General features: G+C 34.5%; 1 protein-coding gene across 2 annotated transcripts in view; it reads left to right on the top strand.

The window, feature by feature from the left end:
- Window positions 1-214: 214 nt before the first annotated feature.
- PRKCZ (protein kinase C, zeta) overlaps window positions 215-18534 on the top strand; it is a 70401-nt gene continuing 52081 nt past the window's right edge. For both annotated transcript variants that reach the window (XM_009584588.1, XM_009584580.1), the window contains exons 1-4: window positions 215-285; window positions 5343-5464; window positions 11964-12053; window positions 12465-12515. In XM_009584588.1, coding sequence (XP_009582883.1) covers window positions 215-285; window positions 5343-5464; window positions 11964-12053; window positions 12465-12515 — 334 coding nt within the window. The remainder of the gene's footprint in view (window positions 286-5342; window positions 5465-11963; window positions 12054-12464; window positions 12516-18534) is intronic.

The following is an 18534-nucleotide window of genomic DNA, read 5'->3' as shown; positions in this document are numbered from 1 at the left end:
GTTTATAAAATTTGACATGACTCGTTTAGTAGAGTGTGTGTATATTCATCTGTATTCTGGTTTTCTTCCTATGCAGCTGGATTGAAAATCATCTGGATGAGAAACGCATATTTCACATGTGAAGCTGTTCACTTCAGAATTAAATGAATTATCTGTCTTCAATGAACTTATTTTTATATATTTATAATTTCATTTAGACTGCTAAATACAGACCATGCCTAGCAGAATGGGCTCAAAAATTGATTTGAACAAAGACTTCATCAGAGTAAAAACACACTATAGTGGGTAAGTCAGCATATTCTCTCCTCAATATTATGTCCTGTCTAATTTTGAAGCATATTGAGCAGGAGTCTAGCGATAGAGTAACCAGGGCATTGGGGGATTTGTAATTAATGTCAGATCAGGTAGGTAAACTTCTGGGCTGTTAAAATACCATCCAGACTCCTGCAGCATGCTGATCGTGGAAAAGAGTTGATAGCTTATTCTTCTCTAGTAAGGGGGGAAAATGTGCAAAACTGGCATGCAGTTATTTTGGGTTAATGGGTTATTGATTTCTGTTTTGTTACAAGTGTTCGTGGTCACAGACAGGTATAGATCCATCTCCTGTGTCCAGATGCATTTTATTGTATGTACTTTATAATAAAGATATGATAAATCTTACATAATGAACTCTACAAGTTACGGCTGAAATTAGCAGGAGACTGTGAAGTACAGGTTTCCACTTACAGATGTCAGTTTGTGACTGTGTGCTCCTTGGGACAAAACATGCAATGTTTAATACGAGTCCTTCTCTAGTGGGGATTTTCAGATACTATTTTAACTTACAGCACTGTCTTGGAAAATTAGAGGAGGTGTTTCTTTGTGGATAGATATGTAAGTCTTGAAATAATCAGAGGGTGCCATTGGTTTTGTTCTTTTTTGTTTGTCTTACAGAAATTTTAGAAGGAATTATTATTGGAATTATTTAGGTAAATATGAGAAATGAGGGTATTTTGCTTACATTGCAAGTTACCAGTAAATTTAGATGAACCTATGCAAGCTGCTTGAAGACTCAGTTTTAAGTGATTAAAAAAAAAAAATCAAACCCACAATCTTTGTTTTTCTGTTGTGAATAAATACTAAAAGTAAATTCTTGTATAGTTTGCCCTTTAATTTTTGATAGCTATTCCCCTGCTCCCCTCCCAGTAATTTGACTAATGCAGCTTGAAGGGCAATGACATGTTGACACAGCTGCTTCAATTATCTTCACAATGCTTATTTTTGCAGCTCTGATTTAAGACAATAATGATTAAAAAAAAGTCATGGTACTTTGACTTCAGAGACTTGTCAGTAGAGTCAGGAAGACTTTGTTACTTAAACATGAAATTTGTTTTTTGAGGCATGTTTAATCTAATTGGTTTGCTGCCACTGTGAGGACCTTGTAAATTAATGTTGCTTTGGTCTCTCCTGTCTTCCTCCAAGGCCTAAGTTTAAGTCATTTGAGGAATTAAATATTTGGCCTAAGTAAATCCTTTGACTTGATTTGAAGTATTTAGACTGAATTTACTGGCATTTGATAAGTGACCCGAGTCATCTTTTCTGATGTTTTACTGCTAATTAAGTAAATATTGCTACACTGGTGTAGTTGTTCTTATATTGTGGTAGAGGAGAATGCTATTTTGAATTAAACGTAATTATGAAAATCACTCCACCAAATTTTATTGAAAACAAAGTGCTTTCTCATTAAACTTATGTACCCAATCAGTGCTAAGTAGTTTGAGGTCCTGACTTTAGAATTTTACAGCAATTGTATCAATTTGATAAATGCCAGTTTTTTCATAAATTAGTATGAAAATGTATCTGTTTTTACTTTAGCTGGCTTTAATTTCTAGCTGTGCTACTGACTTTAATTTTTTCCTTATGTCTAGTCATTTGATCTTTGTCTTCATTTTGCCACCTGTAAATTGAAAGTCTAGTAGAATCTTGTTAATTTACAGTTAATTTATCTACAGGTTAAATTTTCTTACGAAAATTCGCGTAGTAAAAACATAAATAAGCTTTTAGTGGTGAGAATTCGTGTCAAACTTATGTGTTAAAAATACAGAAATTTGCTATTTTACTTGAAGTAAAATATACAAGAAATCCATGTAGAAAGTAAATGGGACTGCATGCTGTGGTTCATTGTTACTGCTGCTCACTAATTTCTGAAATGTGTTTTTAATAGTTAATGCAGATCAGTTGGGTTTTGTTATCATTAATCTGTACCATGGTTTTATTTTGGTTATTTAATAGATGCATGTAAACTGCGTTATGAACTCTGGATGAAAGATTTGTACCGTGTATTTGCCATTACTAATAATTATTTTCTGCTCCATAGTTTAATCCTACATCTCTGAATCATGTCATACATAGGCTTAAGTTGAAAAGAACATCTGAACTTCAAACACTTGTGTGATGTGCTTCTCTGAGATGCGTGGATATGCATGCTTCTCTGAAACAGCAATAGGAGAGCTGCCTTAGCTCTGTGAGGGAAGGCACTATGAACACAGATAGAACTTAGTGTAAATGATTTGGGATAGCTTGCTGGCAGATAGTGTTGATATAAAGTGAAAGGAGTGTGTCTGTAGAACTTGTCTGTGCAGAAATGGAGGAGGTGATACTTGTGTCGCTATTAGAATTCATGTGTAATTATTATGATGTTTTACAATAGACTACTACTGTAGTTTCTCCTGCAACACTATGTTCAATAATTTCCATTAGTTGCAAAGTCTATAACGTGTCAATTTACAAAACAAGAGTTCCAAACTCAATGAATTTTGTTCTACTTGATCAAATTCTGTGAGTAAGAGCTCACTATTTTTGGCATTATAGACTGTATCTCAGTATCTCCATTAAAGTACTGCACTCATCTTTTGAACAAATTTGACAAACAGCAGGAAATCATTGATGCCGGACAACTTCAGAGTTAATGACAAGTTCATTCAGGTGGCTGCTAAAAAATTAAAATAATAGTACAATATGTAATTTTGAAATCCCAGTTGAAAATCTAAGCATGAGGAAGTTCTAAAATGAATGTTGAGTCTATGTCTGTGGAGTCCTAGTATCTTAGGTATTCATGTCTCTGGGTGTGACAGAGTTCCTAACATAGCATAGTACAAATAACTGCATAAGTAGATTGCAAAAGAAAGTAAACTTGTGTAATTCTTGTTTAATTATTTCAGTTACTTAGTTTATCTGGTTTATACCTGGTTACTTGAAATCACTTCATTTAAATAGAGCAGTGATGCAGTATCATTTGCTGTATGTTACCTTGGTTCTAAATGGAGACACATTTAATCTATCAGTGGGAATGGTTCTCTTGCTATAACTGCTCATACATAACTTACTGGTCATTAGTTCTTCATATTACTTTGTAGTGTACAGTTTCAGATACCTGACAAAAAAGTGTCCTGCGGGATTCTTTAGTGTTAAACAACAAATGATTTTCATTTATCTGTGCCCTGATTGCCTAATGTGGCTCTACAGACATTAAGATTAAACATGGTAAATCTCAAAGGAACAGGGACATCATTGAGATAATAATTTGAATAAATGTAATTAATTTTGCATCAGCAATAGGTGCTATTTAGCATACTTCAGCTGTGTTTTGTCCAATATGAAGCTTATTAATTTACATGTAGAATGGCAGTGCCATCTGTTATAATAATTTTAACGATTTAAGGCTGATTAGTAGAGTATTGTTGTACTGCAGAGTTTCAGGTTTTGAATATTATTTAGATACTTGTGAAAATGTGATTGTCCAGAGTTACCACAGATCTATAGCTACTTGATTTCGTGAGTAGCTTGCGGTAGCAGTGCACTAAGTAATGAGCTGCATTTGGTAGTGACCTTGTCTTGGTGCAAGGCATTGCACTAGACCTCAGACACTACTTTGAGAACTGGTTTGGTCTCTTACTTTCATAAGTGCATAAAATACGACTTTTTTGACAGGGAGATGTTCTTAAACTCAGCCTCACCTGACTGCTCTCAATATTGTACAATAATATGGATTTACAGGTTGGCAGTTAGCGTATGTATTTCTTTTTCCATTGTTATTATGGAGAATTATTAAGTTGCTGTTCTTTGAGAACTTTACAAATTGTAGATTAAAGGTACACTTGAAAAGGTACAGTGCTTTTAATCTGAATTTGAAACTTAGTACAGATCTTTAAAATGATTGTTTTAGAGCTTTGCTTACTGTAATTTTCCTCAGCAAAGGCAAAATGCAAAGTTATTAGTGCATATCATTTAAAGTGTAAGTTGTAGAATTTGAAATTCTTAGTTCAGTGTAGTACCTTTCGGTTTCTGGTTGAAAGACATAAGTAGGCAAAATATGTAATATAACATGTTTTCTAAAATGACTTATCACACAGTATGAAAATAGGAAAACTGTGTCTGTCATGTTGGGAAACTTTTGATGTGTTTACTGTATTAAACTAAGAGGGAAAGAATTACATATGCCAGTAGCCATTAACTACAAAACTGTTTCCTAATTTTTTGGGTTTGAAGGTTTTGACAGCACTGAGATGACTTAAGTACATCTCCTCTTTCTTCCTGCACTTGTTTAATCAGTTGGTTTCCTTGAGTCTGTAATTTGAAAAATATTTAGAAAACAGGAGAAAGTCTAGTTTGTATAGATTTTGTTTTGCATAATCTTTGCTGTTTTTTTTAATATTTGCCCTGCTTTGACAGTACTGTGTGGGCTTTCATTATATCAAAAGTCACTCTCACAAATGCCTGGGCATACTGTATGGTTTACATTAGCAGAGTTCAGTGTTAGGTTCATGTTCTCAAAACACTATAAAGGTAGAGCACAAGATGCGGAATTTGAGTAAGATTTTATCTGAATTTTCTTGTAATGATACTTTTAAGAATTCACCTAATCAAAGCATTCTCTCTAACAGTATAGTGAATATGAGGAAAAACCTACATTTTAAAAGGATTTTACGATAATTGAGATATCACTTATTTCATGATGGAAGAAATACCTGGGTAAAATTCACAAAATCTTACGGTTTTTTACAACATTTCAGATGCTGATAGTTATAATAAGGGAAATTGAGTCACCCAAGTAAATGTGCATTAAAGATAGATCATTAACACAGTTAATTCCTCCATACTAAAGTATTTTTTAAAAGTTGAACACTGAGATGTAATCCTATTGACTTCTGGCAACTAATTTACATTAGTGTGAGCATTTTATATGAGGAATGCTGATTCTCTGAGTATGATTTTGCAGTTTAGAGTCCATAAATGGAATTGTTGGAATATGCAGGCTAATGCAGATATTTTCTGATAAAAGCTTATGTTTTCATCTCATGCAGGGACATCCTGATAACAAACTTGGATGCATCAATGAGCTATGATGAACTTTGTGATGAAGTGCATGAGATGTGTAATTTACAGCAGGAACAGCCAATTACCCTCAAGTGGATTGATGATGAAGGTATTGTACTGAAATACTACTTAGGCATTTTTGGGTTTATTGTTCATTGTGGTACAAAGAAGAGGCATTGAGGAAACTTGTATAAACAAGTTTCATATGTGGACTTTCTTTTTGTTTCTAAATACCATGGTACATAACCCTGTCTTAGAAAGCAGGGAACTTGGAGAAATGAGCCTCAAAACATCAAGGTTGATTGCAGTAGCACTTGAATTCACTTCTGTCGAAGTGAAGGCTTTGTAGAACTTTAATATTTTACTATCTCATACTTCTATGCTGAATGCAAAGTTTGTTTTAATTTCAGACTTTTGTAGGCCTAATGCTGTACCCCTCAAAATTCTCAATTTCAAATTCTTGACAAGATCACTTTTTGATGTTTTTAACTGTGTCAGCTTCTGCAATGACACAGGCACTTGTGTCTTCTGAATTGTGATTTATCTCCTGAATGAGTGTGTTTCTGAGAAGCAATGCAACTGTAATATCAGAAGACTGTTTTTAACTCTTCTAGGATTTTTGTATTTTATGCGCAAGGTAGGTGCTAAGAATGCCAGTAATGATAATTGATTTTCTCTTTTTATGGAGGTTGTTCCCAGCAACTGCATGATTGTTACTGATAGTAGTGTTGATTGTATTAATGGTCTAACATACCCTTTTCAAGAATTAGAGGATAGATGTTGTCTATATTTAAAGGAGCATTCTACTAAATTGGTTGTTAATATCCTGTTGATGTAAAATGCAATGACCAAACATGAAATAAAGGTGACTTGAATTTAGTTTTGTGGTTTTTCCACTTGACTGATACTTCAGAGCACCATTTTTCAAAGATAATAGGCATTAAATAAAAATTTACCAGAAATAAGTTGTTTCCCCATTGTGGTGAGCAAAAATACCCAGTATATCTAAAGCAAGTCATGTCCAGAAAAAGAAGATTGGGGCGGGGGGGGAGGGGAGTTCATATGTGGGAAAAATAGCATAAACTTTTATTTTTGTGCAATGTGGTGTTGATAAAATCATGTAAAAATGATTTGTTGTGAAAGTCTGTTTCTTACAATGTTCCTGCAGGAAAGGTTGATGTTGCCAGATCTCATTTTTCTAAGTTATCTCCAGATGTAAAGGAGTGTATCATTATTCTTCCACAAACAGTTGTGTGTGAGAGAAACTTACTTTTTCTTTACCCTTCCTATAGGCTCTGAAATATTGACATGATGCGAGATGGGTTTGCATATATCTTTCTGCTGTAAAATGTGGCAGTTGTCTGCAGCCTTAAGTTAGAGCCTTCTGGTTGTTGTGAGTAGTAGTGAAATGGGGATACTTGACACTGAGTGCCTTTGCTACTTTTTTGCATCCTTTTGGAATGTACGTGTCTGCTTATGATTTAACAGGAGTGTAGTGCATCTGTAACTCATGATGGGCAGAATTTTTGACCTAGTAGGTTGAGAACAGCTACCATGCAATTATGCAACTGCACAAGTGCTCGGTTATTTACCTGTTGCACCTTGCCAAAGCCATGTTCTGCAGCAGAACTTCTAGAACTGGATGCAGAAAGATAAAAAATACTAAATCGGTTTGACTAACACTTGTAATTGTGTTTTGTTTTTTTAAAAATGGCCTATGCTGCTCTCTTAGCAGAGTAGTGTTGTTTGGTGGGTGAATGGAATTTCAAAATAATGATTGAGGAAGGAGGTAGCCTGTAGTCAAGAAGGATTCAGTCCTTGTAAGATACCAAGGAGTAGTATCAATTATTCTTAAATTTTATCTTCTGATTACCAGGAAAAACAGGCAATTGTACTGACTTTAGTTTCCTACCGTCAGTTTCATGGCAGTCTAATAAAAAGTAACCTGATCAGAAGTGCATGGACAGTAATTACATTGCATGTGCTTAGCTATTTGAACTGCATGACTGCTAATGAAAGGAAGATTATTGTGGGAAAGAGGAAAACCTCCTGAGTTTTGAGTTGGAGGGTTTTAAAATGTGATTCCTGTTAACTATTTCTTGGTTTGGATATCTGTTGCATTGGCTTTTTGAGGTTTACTTTAAATTAAAACAATGAATTTCTTTTTTTAGTTACGCTTCTAGTAAGTATTTTCTTCTAGTCTTGTTTAAATACATACCTATACAACCCTTTTTCTAATTCCCAATTCCAAGTTACTAAGTTTAGACCAATCTGCTGTTTTGACTGCCCTCAATCCTCACAGGTTTTGTGAGTTACCCTATTTCTGCATATGAGTGAGTGTTCTACTTATTGCCACATATAATTTAAGTTCATTTGACTGATTGCACCAACAGATGTTCTCTTTGAACTAACTTAAAGCAAACAATTGTGATGGCTTAATGAATAAAGAAAACCTATTAAAGAGCAGGAGAAAATTAATTTTCTGTAGGGCTTTTTTAGTGTTTCTCTGTTTTTTATAAGATCCAAAATGTTTGAACTGTGAATAACTCTCTCATAATAAAATCCCATAAACATACAAGAATATGGATCATTGGTTTGCAGTACAAATAATTCTTTTGTCTTTCATGTTGCATTATTGCAGTATTTATAGATCATCAAGAGCAGTGGCCCTCAAAGAGGGGTAGATGCAGCCAGGGGTAGATGGGATGCATCTTTTTAAAAACTAAGAATATTTTTTAAAAATAAGAAATTGAGCTTTACTTGATTTAATATGTTGATCGATGCTGGTGTCATCATTTGGCCTGTATATCATGTGGTCATGTGTCACATATCGTGGGCAAGGTGTGCTGCGGGAAGAGTAGGTGTTCCACAGAGTTGCAGGGGTTGAGAGTGACACCCTCGCTCATTTGCTCGCTTGCACTGTATTGTGACGTACTGCAGTTTACGTGTGTCTGGTTAAGTGGCTTTATGGATTAATTATCTAGTTTTAACTAAAATAACCCTCACAAAGTAATGCTAATAATGTGAGCACAAGCAGACAACATGAAAATGGTGGAACTGACATTTCTCCTACTCCTAAGTATGAACTTTGTCAGCCACACTACAGGGTAAAAACAATGACTATCTAATCAGATCTGACAAAAAGTCAGTCAAAAAGATTCAAAATTATCAAGAGCAGTAATTGAAATATGTATTTACATCCACTATTTTCAATGATGAACCTCACCCTAAGTGTATGTTGTGTTTTGAGATAATAGATAATGATAGTATGAAGCCATCATGATTAGCAAGACATTTAAAAACTAAGTATCCAGAACAAGACAAACCTGTACATCTGTTTTTTTCTGATGTTTTAAGTCTTCTGATACTCAATTTGGTACTTTACGAAACTTCACTAAACTCTATGTTAAATTTTTAGAAGCCAGTTTTGAAGCTTCTTACTTAATAGCAGAAGACAAAAAGCCAATACCATTGGAGAAACACTTGTTCTTCCTGTCATTGTAAAAATGGCTGGAATAATATACAGGAAACAAGATGGGGGCAAACTGAAATGCATTCCTTTGTCAGAAAATACTGTTGGAAGATGCATAGAAGATATTGCTGAAGGCTCAAAGAAACAAGTATTAAAACAAACTATCCAGTATGGGAAGTTTGCTGTATGGTTGGGTGAAAGTACAGATATTTCTAACATGGCTCAGCTTATGGTATTTGCTAGATTCTGTTTCAATAATGAGATATGTGAAGATGTAGTTTTTTGTGAGTCAGTGAAGGAAAGAAAGATGTACTGGAAAAGATACAATCTCAACAGTAAATTAATAAAAACAATGTGTTATGGAAAAACTGTGTAAGTCTCCACTAATGGAGAGGCTGATTTGACGGGAATATAAAAAGGATTCTGGGGTAAAGTTGCACAGAGAGCACCGCACATGAAATTCATCCACTATATCATTCATAGGCAAGCTATTGCAGCAAAGGAGTTGGAGCCAGAAGTGTATGGAGTGCTACAGGATGTCATCAATACACATCCTGTGCATTAATTTTATAAACCCAGGAACTTTATATAGCACAATGTTTACAATACTTAGTAATAAGTTGGGGAGTGACCATGAAAGTTTGTACCTCGCAGAGGTTAGCTGGTTATCTTGCAGCAAAGTGCTTAAAAGAGTTGTTAAACTTGAAGATGAGTTATGTATTTTTCTTTTACAGAATAATAAATGTTCCAAATACATGGACATTATCTGTGATGACAAGTGGCTGTCAGTATATGCTACCTAGCAGTTATTTTCAAAAAAAAAAAACCAATCTCAATGATTGAGAGAGTAACTACTTTTCAAAAGGAACTTGTGCTATATGGAGACAGCGTTTTGAAAATGGCTATTTGAAGATATTTCTGTTGTTCCATCGGTACACTTAAACTTGGAAATGGAATTTTCTAACCTGTTAAAAACTCTTCCAAACAGTTTCAGTGGGTTTTGAACCCATTAGTTAAAAATGCAACTAAATGCAACTTTCAGATTAGTTTGCAAGAACAGCTGAATGACATCAGGGAAGATGAAAATTTACTGACTGGATGCCAACAAAACCTCTGCATAAATGGTGGATGGGATTGAAGAATAGGTATTGTGATTTAGTAAGCGCAGCCAATGATGCACTTCTTTCATTTGGATCTACATATCTTTGTGAGGTATCTTTTTTTTAGCTATGACACCATTAAAACCAAGTATTGAAATAAACTGAGCTTAGAACCAGATCTTTGAATCATTACATCATAAAATGTTAAACCAAGACTTTGAAAAGTCATGAAGCATGTTCAATCACATAGCTCTCACTAAAAATATTTTCAATTAATTTTTAGTATTTTGAGAGGTAAGTTTTTTGGTGCCATTAAAAAAAAACTTTAATTTTTAAATTTTTATCTCATCCTTTTAGAATTTCTATCTTTGTGTATGTTTTTATAATATACATAATTTATAAATACACATATTGGGGGTTTATGCTTTAAAAATTTTAATGATGGGGTATGCTGTCAAAAAAGTTTGGAGACCACTGATTTAGAGGTTGTCATGGGCTGTTAAAACAGTGTTTCTGCCTACCAGAGAGGTATTCCCATATTATTTTCCAATTCAGGTGTTTAACATTAAGTAAAGATGTCCTCACTTAAACTGATTAGGATTTATACGTTGGAAAGGACATCTTCTGAAACATAGATCTCAGTAATACGGGTGTTCTGGCTTAGCTTCCAGTTCTCCCAAGAAGCTTTTCCAGTGCTTTGTGTCTCTGGCACCAACAAATTAATTCAGTGGGATTTTTATGGAACATCACCAATGTGTCATGTCATTACTTCCAAATCATACTGAAGTCCGTTCTGTTAGCTGAGAAGAGCCATCTTAGAGCTGTCTCTCCTTCGGAGAAATGGAGTTCTTTATTTTCACTGCTTAAAGGCTAATATCCATCCCACAGGTAGTTTTTAGTCTTCCATCTCTTACTAGTTAATAACATTTTTGGAGTACTCTTGTCTTTTTTCCTGCATATTTTCTTAATATAAAACTAATGGTATATGTCACATAAATGGTAATAAGGTGTGGATAAGGCATGGTACTTGAGCCCAGGCCTTAAGGTGCGGTAATGCTTGTGTCTCCATTTATTTTATTCTTTTCGCTGTGAATTCCATTCTGAATGATACCTTGTAGTTTGGGGTGTGTGGGTTTTTGTTTTATCTATTTCAATAGTTAGGCTCTTTAGAATATGCTTTGAATTGCAGCTGGCATGTTGCCTTTTTGAGAACTTTTGAAAGCTATTGAATCTGCTACTACAGAATGTGAGTACAGAAGACAAATTAATAGGAACTAAGGCCTGATATATCTTTTTCTGAAAGAGAGAGGGTTGTTTGTGTCTAGGCAGGTTTCATAATTTTTTTTCCTTCTGTTTGCTTTCCTTCTATTTCTAAAACTAAGTTAAAAGAAAAAATGTGAACCTATTTTACTCAAAGCATACAAGCCAACCCTGAAAATTTGAAACTTTTAGAGAGGAATTAATTTTACATTAATTATATCTGTACGTCAGTGTTGGCACATTTGTTTCCCATCCGTAACTTTCATCTGTGTATCTTATTTTTTTTACACTTTTTAATCATAGATTGCTTTTCTGTCAGTCTAGCAAGAGAGACTCAACTAGAATCTCTGTGTACCTTCGTAACTTCTAAGTTACCGTATCTTGGTTCCGCAGTCAGTGAAGTTAAGGTAGTAAGATAATGGGCCTTTCAACAAAGGGTAAATTAATTTTGAATTAAACTAAAATTTTCAGGTTACTAGGAAGTGATCTAGCTTTTTTCTGCTGTGTGTTAAAGATCTTTAAGCATATCTATTCACTCTTGTATTTTGTTGTCCCCTTGCAAACCAACATAGTATATTTTTATCTACTCAGTTTTGATAAAATTAGAAGGGAAAAAACTACGTTGATATATTTTGGCTTTGATCAAAATGCCAGCTTAATATCAAATGATTGAACGAAAAGCAATCCTGGAGACTGGTACATTTCTTACTGACCTATTGAAATTCTACACTTAATTCTTCAATCATAAATTTGCCTATGTATTATTTTTTTGTTAGGTGACCCATGTACCATCTCATCTCAGATGGAACTGGAAGAAGCCTTCCGTTTGTATTGTCAAAACAGAGATGAAGGGCTGATTATTCATGGTAGGTATCACACAATTCAAGAACCTGTATGCATTTGTTGATAATCCTAACAGCTTCTTAAATGCGAGATTGGAACAACTCCTTTGCCTGTCAAATAATATTGTTCTTTATGTAGCTGGTGCCCTATAGTTTGACGTTGTAAGAAGGAAGTGTTCTTTTGAGGTGGCGCCCAAAGCTGAAACTATACAGTAGGCTTTGAGAGGGCTTCAAGTTCTAAACTGCACAGATTTGTTAATGCTGTAGTCAAGTATAAGATCTTGCCAGTATGGACCCAAACTTTGGTTATGTTATTTGTCATGCAGAATTATTTAAAGGCTTCCAGAAACTGTCTTTGTGTAAATACATTCAAGAATCAAGGAAAAAATACTGCTGAGAATCATTTCACTTAAAAATCTAATGTTTTTGTTTTAGTTTTCCCAAGTATTCCAGAGAAACCCGGCATGCCTTGTCCAGGAGAAGATAGTGAGTACTAAAATGTTACCAAATTTTAGCTTAATTTTTTCAGTCACATGGAAAAGAAACATATCGAAAGATTTTCACAAGCTAGTGTAATGTACATGTATATCTGTTTCGTGGTTTCTTAATATAATGTAAAATGTTTGATATTTTATCAACAGAGAAATTATATAAATCAACATTGTAGTACTGTTTTTATGTTTAATAAAATTAAATTAATTAATTAAGGATTAACACTGGTTTCCAGTAGCTGATATATTGGGAGGAAAAGAGGTCAGGATTTTAGATGCATATTTGAATGTGGTCCTTTGCTTTTGTGGTTCTTTTGGTTTCTTAACTTGCAGGGAAAAGAAGTGATGTACTGAAGAAGAGGGAGATACAGCAGGGTTTGGTTTTGGGTTTTTTGGTTTGTTTTTTGTTTTTTTGTTGGTTTTTTTATACAAAGGTTATTATTCTCTTAAAAAAATCCTGTGAAAGGTAGATAAACTTCCAGAGGAAGCATAGGTGATTGATATGGTTTACCTATATTTCAATAACTTAAACCGCACAGGGATAAAAGGATTAAGTAGCTGTATAGTCACTTTTCATTATGGAGGCATGTCATCAGTACATTAGTTAGTATCTTTGTAAATGTTAAGGAAAGGAATGTGAATAATTGGGTAGCAGAGTTGCCAGACGATGCTTGGCTAGTCACACTAGTATGAGTAAAAGCTAAATGAAGAGTTGAAGGACCTTTGCTCTTCTCTTTGGAACGTACAAGAGCAGATAAAATTAATTGCTGATAAAAGCAAGTAATGTATACTAGGAGAAGACTACTTAGTTGATCAGGATCTACACTGGCAGACTGGCTAAAAATGTGTAGTGCAGTGGTCAATAGTTGTGAATAATATTTTTAATTGGAGAAATAATACTGATATACTAATAAGTGCTCTATTGAGAACGTTTACTGAAATTCCGAAGATGGAGTGAGATGGAATAAATACCAAACTATTATGATTTAAATACGATTTTTTACATTTAAACTACAGTAGATGAAAGGTTAAATGTAAAAAGCAGACAAGTTTTCATGTTGTGACTACGTTATTAAAGTTGCCTTACAGAAAGAAAAAAGAGTAAATAAACAGTAAATAAAAATAGTGCAATGTTATCTGCTCTCTTTGTTCAGCCAATTAGAGAAAATAAAGACTGTTTTCTACGCTGATTAGAAGTGTTAGAGAAATCATTTTCCTTGAGGAACTTCATTTTTTTTCAGAATGAAAAAGAAGATATCTACATGATCTACCCAGTTTATTTTTGGGATGAGCCAAGCATGCATTTGTGTAGCTGTTTCCAGTATACTATTTTCCATACATCTGAGTTTTTGCATGCATTGTTTAATGTTCTTATCTGTGTACTTTCTTGTATCTATCAAAATAGTAGCTCGGTGGGTTTCTTACTAATTGTGTTGAAGTTTCAACAAAGAAATGGGCAACCAGTCCATCTTGTTATATCACATAATGTACAGCACTTCTCCTCAATGTGCAAGCAGATGAGACTGAATTTCAATACTTGTTTGTCCATGAGTTAAAATTCAAGTGAAGACTGTGTAGTTATATTTTACTGTATGTTGAAAATGTATAGGTTTTACTATGCTGCCACTTTCCAGTTTAGCTTAGTAAGTTGAAAATATCTATGGGAAAATATTTTCAGGCTCAATTTTCATGATCATTCTGGATAGAGTGGTCTTAGTTCTGTAGGTTTAAATATGTTCTTGATGTGAATTGTATAAAAGGAACACTGCTTTATTCTGGGACCTGAGTTACAGAAGGTGTTAAGTCCTAAACTGAATCTCTTCCCTGGAAAAGGTGTCAGGTTTGTATTGGCAGGCAAAAATTGAACCTCTGTATCTACAGAAAATGTTGTTAGCAACGGTAAAAGTTTTGGTTTTCCCTGTATCTTGTTACTTTTCCCAAATATTATATTGGTAATGATGCTTTAGGATGTTTGGGTAGTTCAATGTCTTGTGTGCCTTTGACTTTTGTGAGAATTACAGTAAAAGAGGAAGTGATGGATCTGGGGTTAGCTAGCCTTAGAACGCTTGTAATCTTAGAATCTACCAGGGCAGATTTTGCCAAGGGTAAATTTAAGTGTTAGTACTCCATCATAAGTCTTCAGACTGTTCTGTGAAACAGCTGTCTTTTCATTGAAGACAGAATGGTTGATTTTATTTAAATTTCTAACTCTGGAGTGCCTCCCCCCCCTTAATTCTGCAACTAAGAATGGAACAACCAAGTCTGGCATCACTACAATATTCAGGGCTATTGCACAACATGCTGAAAACTATTTTGTTTTCTTTTTCTATCTTGCTTCTAACTTGTTGGATGAAAATTGTAGGGAATGAACTCATATGGGCATCCGTGCCACTCTGCTTTCCCAATATAAGAACTGAAAGAACCAGCTGACTCTAGCTCTGCTTCCATTCCTGTAGCTGTTTAAAGAGGGAAGGAGGAAATACTCGTATTGTACCAGCCTAGACTGGTGCTAGTCCCAAGTAGAATTATTTGCCCTTATTAGTGAAAACACAAAGCACACTAATGTGAAATACTGTAAAGAAAAGTAAGCTAACTGAAGAGAGAAAAAGTGGTTGCTTAAAGGGGTGTCTGTGCAAATAATGTGGCATAATAAAGTTCACTGCAATTTAATGATCTCATTAAAAGTGTAGATACTTTAGTACAAAAGTTTTTTGTGTTAATTTGTTAGATGTTTTAGTTATTTCAAGCCATGAGATGAACTACAGAAGCACATAGATTAGTGTGGCTCAGATGACCTGGTTATTCTGTCTGTAGGGTATTTCTCCCTACATGGTTTTACAGGTCACGTTGAATCATACTTTGATTGTTTAAAAAGCCTGTTTAGTAGGATGTGCTCGGTAAGTGATTTGTGGTCAGGTTTCTCGTAATTTATTGAATTAATTCAGTGCGTATTGCCTCTTTGCATCCATGGGGCCTGCATGGAAATCTGGTATTGTGGCCTAGTTGTAACTATTTTCAAATTGTTTTATAACAGACCTATTAAATAGTATTGGTGCTAATTTAGCATAAACTAATGCATTTAGTGTTATTGCTTGTTAGCTAAAGGCATACAAAAAACATCTGCATTGCACTTAGACTGTATGGAAATGTTATTGATAGTGGTGATATAGTTTATTTAAAGTATTACTTATTTCGACAGGACTAAAATATTGTCCTTTGTTCAGAAAGTATTCAGTATGTTTCAAACTCTTGTTTTATTTTATGTGGCTTTATCACTGTACCTACATTCATAGGAAATCCTTTTTAAAAATGAGAATATTCCGTATGCACTTTTCTAGAGCATTATGCTTACACTATAGAGTAGCTTGAGTTTGCCTCAAGTTATTTGCAGAGACAAATAAAGAGTTAACTAGTTGCTCTATCCAAAATGGGCCTCTACTTAAGTTAGCAGTCTCTAAGTGTGGACTTCTAGTTTGTTACAGAACTGCAGACAGTTTGAAATGGAATTTTTAAACAAAACTACTGAATTGCTAAACAATTTCATTTGAAATATATTGCTCAGACTTGCTCATATTAGGTCATGGAGTGACTATTTCTAATAGTATGTGATCTTCTGAATTGCAAGTATTTTGCAGTGAATTTCTGTAGAATTGTAGGGGGTTTTTATAGTTCCTTCAAAACAATAATGCTTTGGAAGAAGAGTGCAGAAATACATACTGAATGTTTTGCATTTATGTTGAAATCTGATAATCTAATTGCTAGCTGTGCTGGACCTTTGTGAAATTGATATGGTTTTGAGATGGTACTAGCCAGCAAAGCTTGAAATAAATGCATGTAATCCATTAATGGAATAAACCATGTGACCAATATTTCAATTCTATTTGCATTCCTTAAGAAAAGTTCTTTTTGTGCTTGAAGAACGTACCTTCTTATACTGATGCGATGCTGTCTGCAAGATAGAATTTGCACAGTCTCCAGCATCTGAGTTTGTATTGTATTCCTTTTGCTCCTGAATTTTTGCACTTTTTACTTTTTTTCTTTTTTTTTGCGTCAGACCCAGCTCCCACTATAAATGTATGGCTGCTGTTGTATAAACAGTACCTTCTACCTTCAGCAAGACAGTTAACCCATCCTCACAGACTGGAATGGCAGTGCTGCTATGTGGGTGAGGTGGCAGGATTTCTGAAACATGCATCTCTTTCTAGATACTGAGTGTGACCTCTCACAGGCGTTTCTAGCATCTGCTGGACTGGAGCCTTGGATACTTTATCACAATGTTTCCTGATAAAGATGGCAGACTTTTAGGCTGGTCTTTTGTATTTAAAAATATTTTTACTTTAGTAGATTAGTTATTCTTTTGGAATTGATATTAAACAAGGTTGTTTCTGAAATGTTTAGGTGTGTGTTTCTCTTCTGTGCTCATAAGTGATAGCCTTCCTGATACAAAGCATGGTATTTGATTGGCAGTTTTATAACTTAGTTATTGTAGTCTCAGCTTATTTACACTGACAGATCTTGATCTGATTTATCACTCTTGGTGCTGCAGTGCATTGTATAATAAAGCATGTTCAGCCGAACAATTTCTATCGATTCGTAGGACTTCCCTAATGGAATTGCCGGTTTTATCAGAGAAATACTTGTTTTTGTGACATCAGCTCCTTGACATCCATGCCATGTTTTAGTTTGTGCCTCAGCTGCTAGCTACAGCCTCTCAAGGGAGCCAGTACCACCCGTGCCTGGATACATGAGGCAGAGATGTGAAAGGGAGAGACGGGGGTAACCAGTCTTCCATTAAATATTTGCTCTTAATGTTCGAGCTGATCCTGCCTATTGTCCTTGGTATCTAATGGTATTCAAACAGCGGCATCAGTGGAATAAAGGGAAAATGTTTCGTTTCATACCTACTACATTGTAAAGCGTAAAGAATTACATGCTGAAGAAGCTAAAGAATAAAACCTAGTGAGTAATGCATGCTTTTTCTATAGATTTTATGTATCATCATTGTGATTGCTGTTATGAATTGAGGCCATTGATGCGGTATGTGTGTACGTGTGGTGCAGTAGATAATAGAACTAAGCATTTTGGTTATGATACAGTTGCTTTGCCTGCCACCCTCCTTTGCAGCCATAGATTGTTACAAATGCTTTTTTTGTGCGTAGGGATGTGGCTGAGAGACCTCTCAGAAATGCTGATAAAATTGCATTGAAAGGACTCTTGGGGGAATGTATTTTAGGAGGAAAAGAACAGAAGAGTGAGTGGTGATGCTGCTGCTAATATTGGCGATTAATGAAAGAAATGTATCCAAAAAACCCTGACGGTATGTGTTCAGGGCCTATTATTATAAGATTGCTGATGTAAAGATTAATGATTTAGAAGCATCATTTTCTAAGGCCTTTTTGTTGATTTGTGTTTAGTGGATTGTCTTACATGGATGTTTTTTGATTGTGAAATACTTGTTTTGAATTAAGGTTTACTTAGTTTCTAATATTGTCAGAATAAACTGTGCTAGTACACTTCTGCATTTTTACATCTGAACAAATAGATATGTGTATTTAATGTTAAAATTCATCTTGGATTTCGGTAGCTACTGCTAACTAATTTTAGGGTTCTTTTGCTGTTGACTTCATTAAATAGAAGAATGGAGACTAGGAAACCTGTAAATAATTTCACAAAAGAGAATGAATACATTTTAATGTATAAGTACTTATGGCATTAGTATAACTGATGTTTTTATTATCCAATATTTCTGGCTGATTTTGCTACCTTTTTTATGGTAATGATTACACTGTGTTGAGGATGTCTCTTATGCTCTTTGTTTATCTGCTCAGTATTTTAGCATTAGGTGTTTGGACTTCATTTTTTCCCAACCCATCTTTCTTGAAAATTTCATCATAGGGTTGAGTAAAGGTATCTTACTAACCTAATTATTGTTGTGAGCTATTTTATTTTAGGTATCGATATTTGGTTTTGCTTTATGTTTTGCCTGATACTACAAAATAGCTCTAAAAGGCTTC

The sequence above is a fragment of the Fulmarus glacialis genome, unplaced genomic scaffold (genome assembly GCF_000690835.1).
Source record: "Fulmarus glacialis isolate BGI_N327 unplaced genomic scaffold, ASM69083v1 scaffold31280, whole genome shotgun sequence".
Lineage (NCBI taxonomy): Eukaryota > Metazoa > Chordata > Aves > Procellariiformes > Procellariidae > Fulmarus > Fulmarus glacialis.
This window is presented reverse-complemented; position numbering and strand designations above follow the sequence as displayed.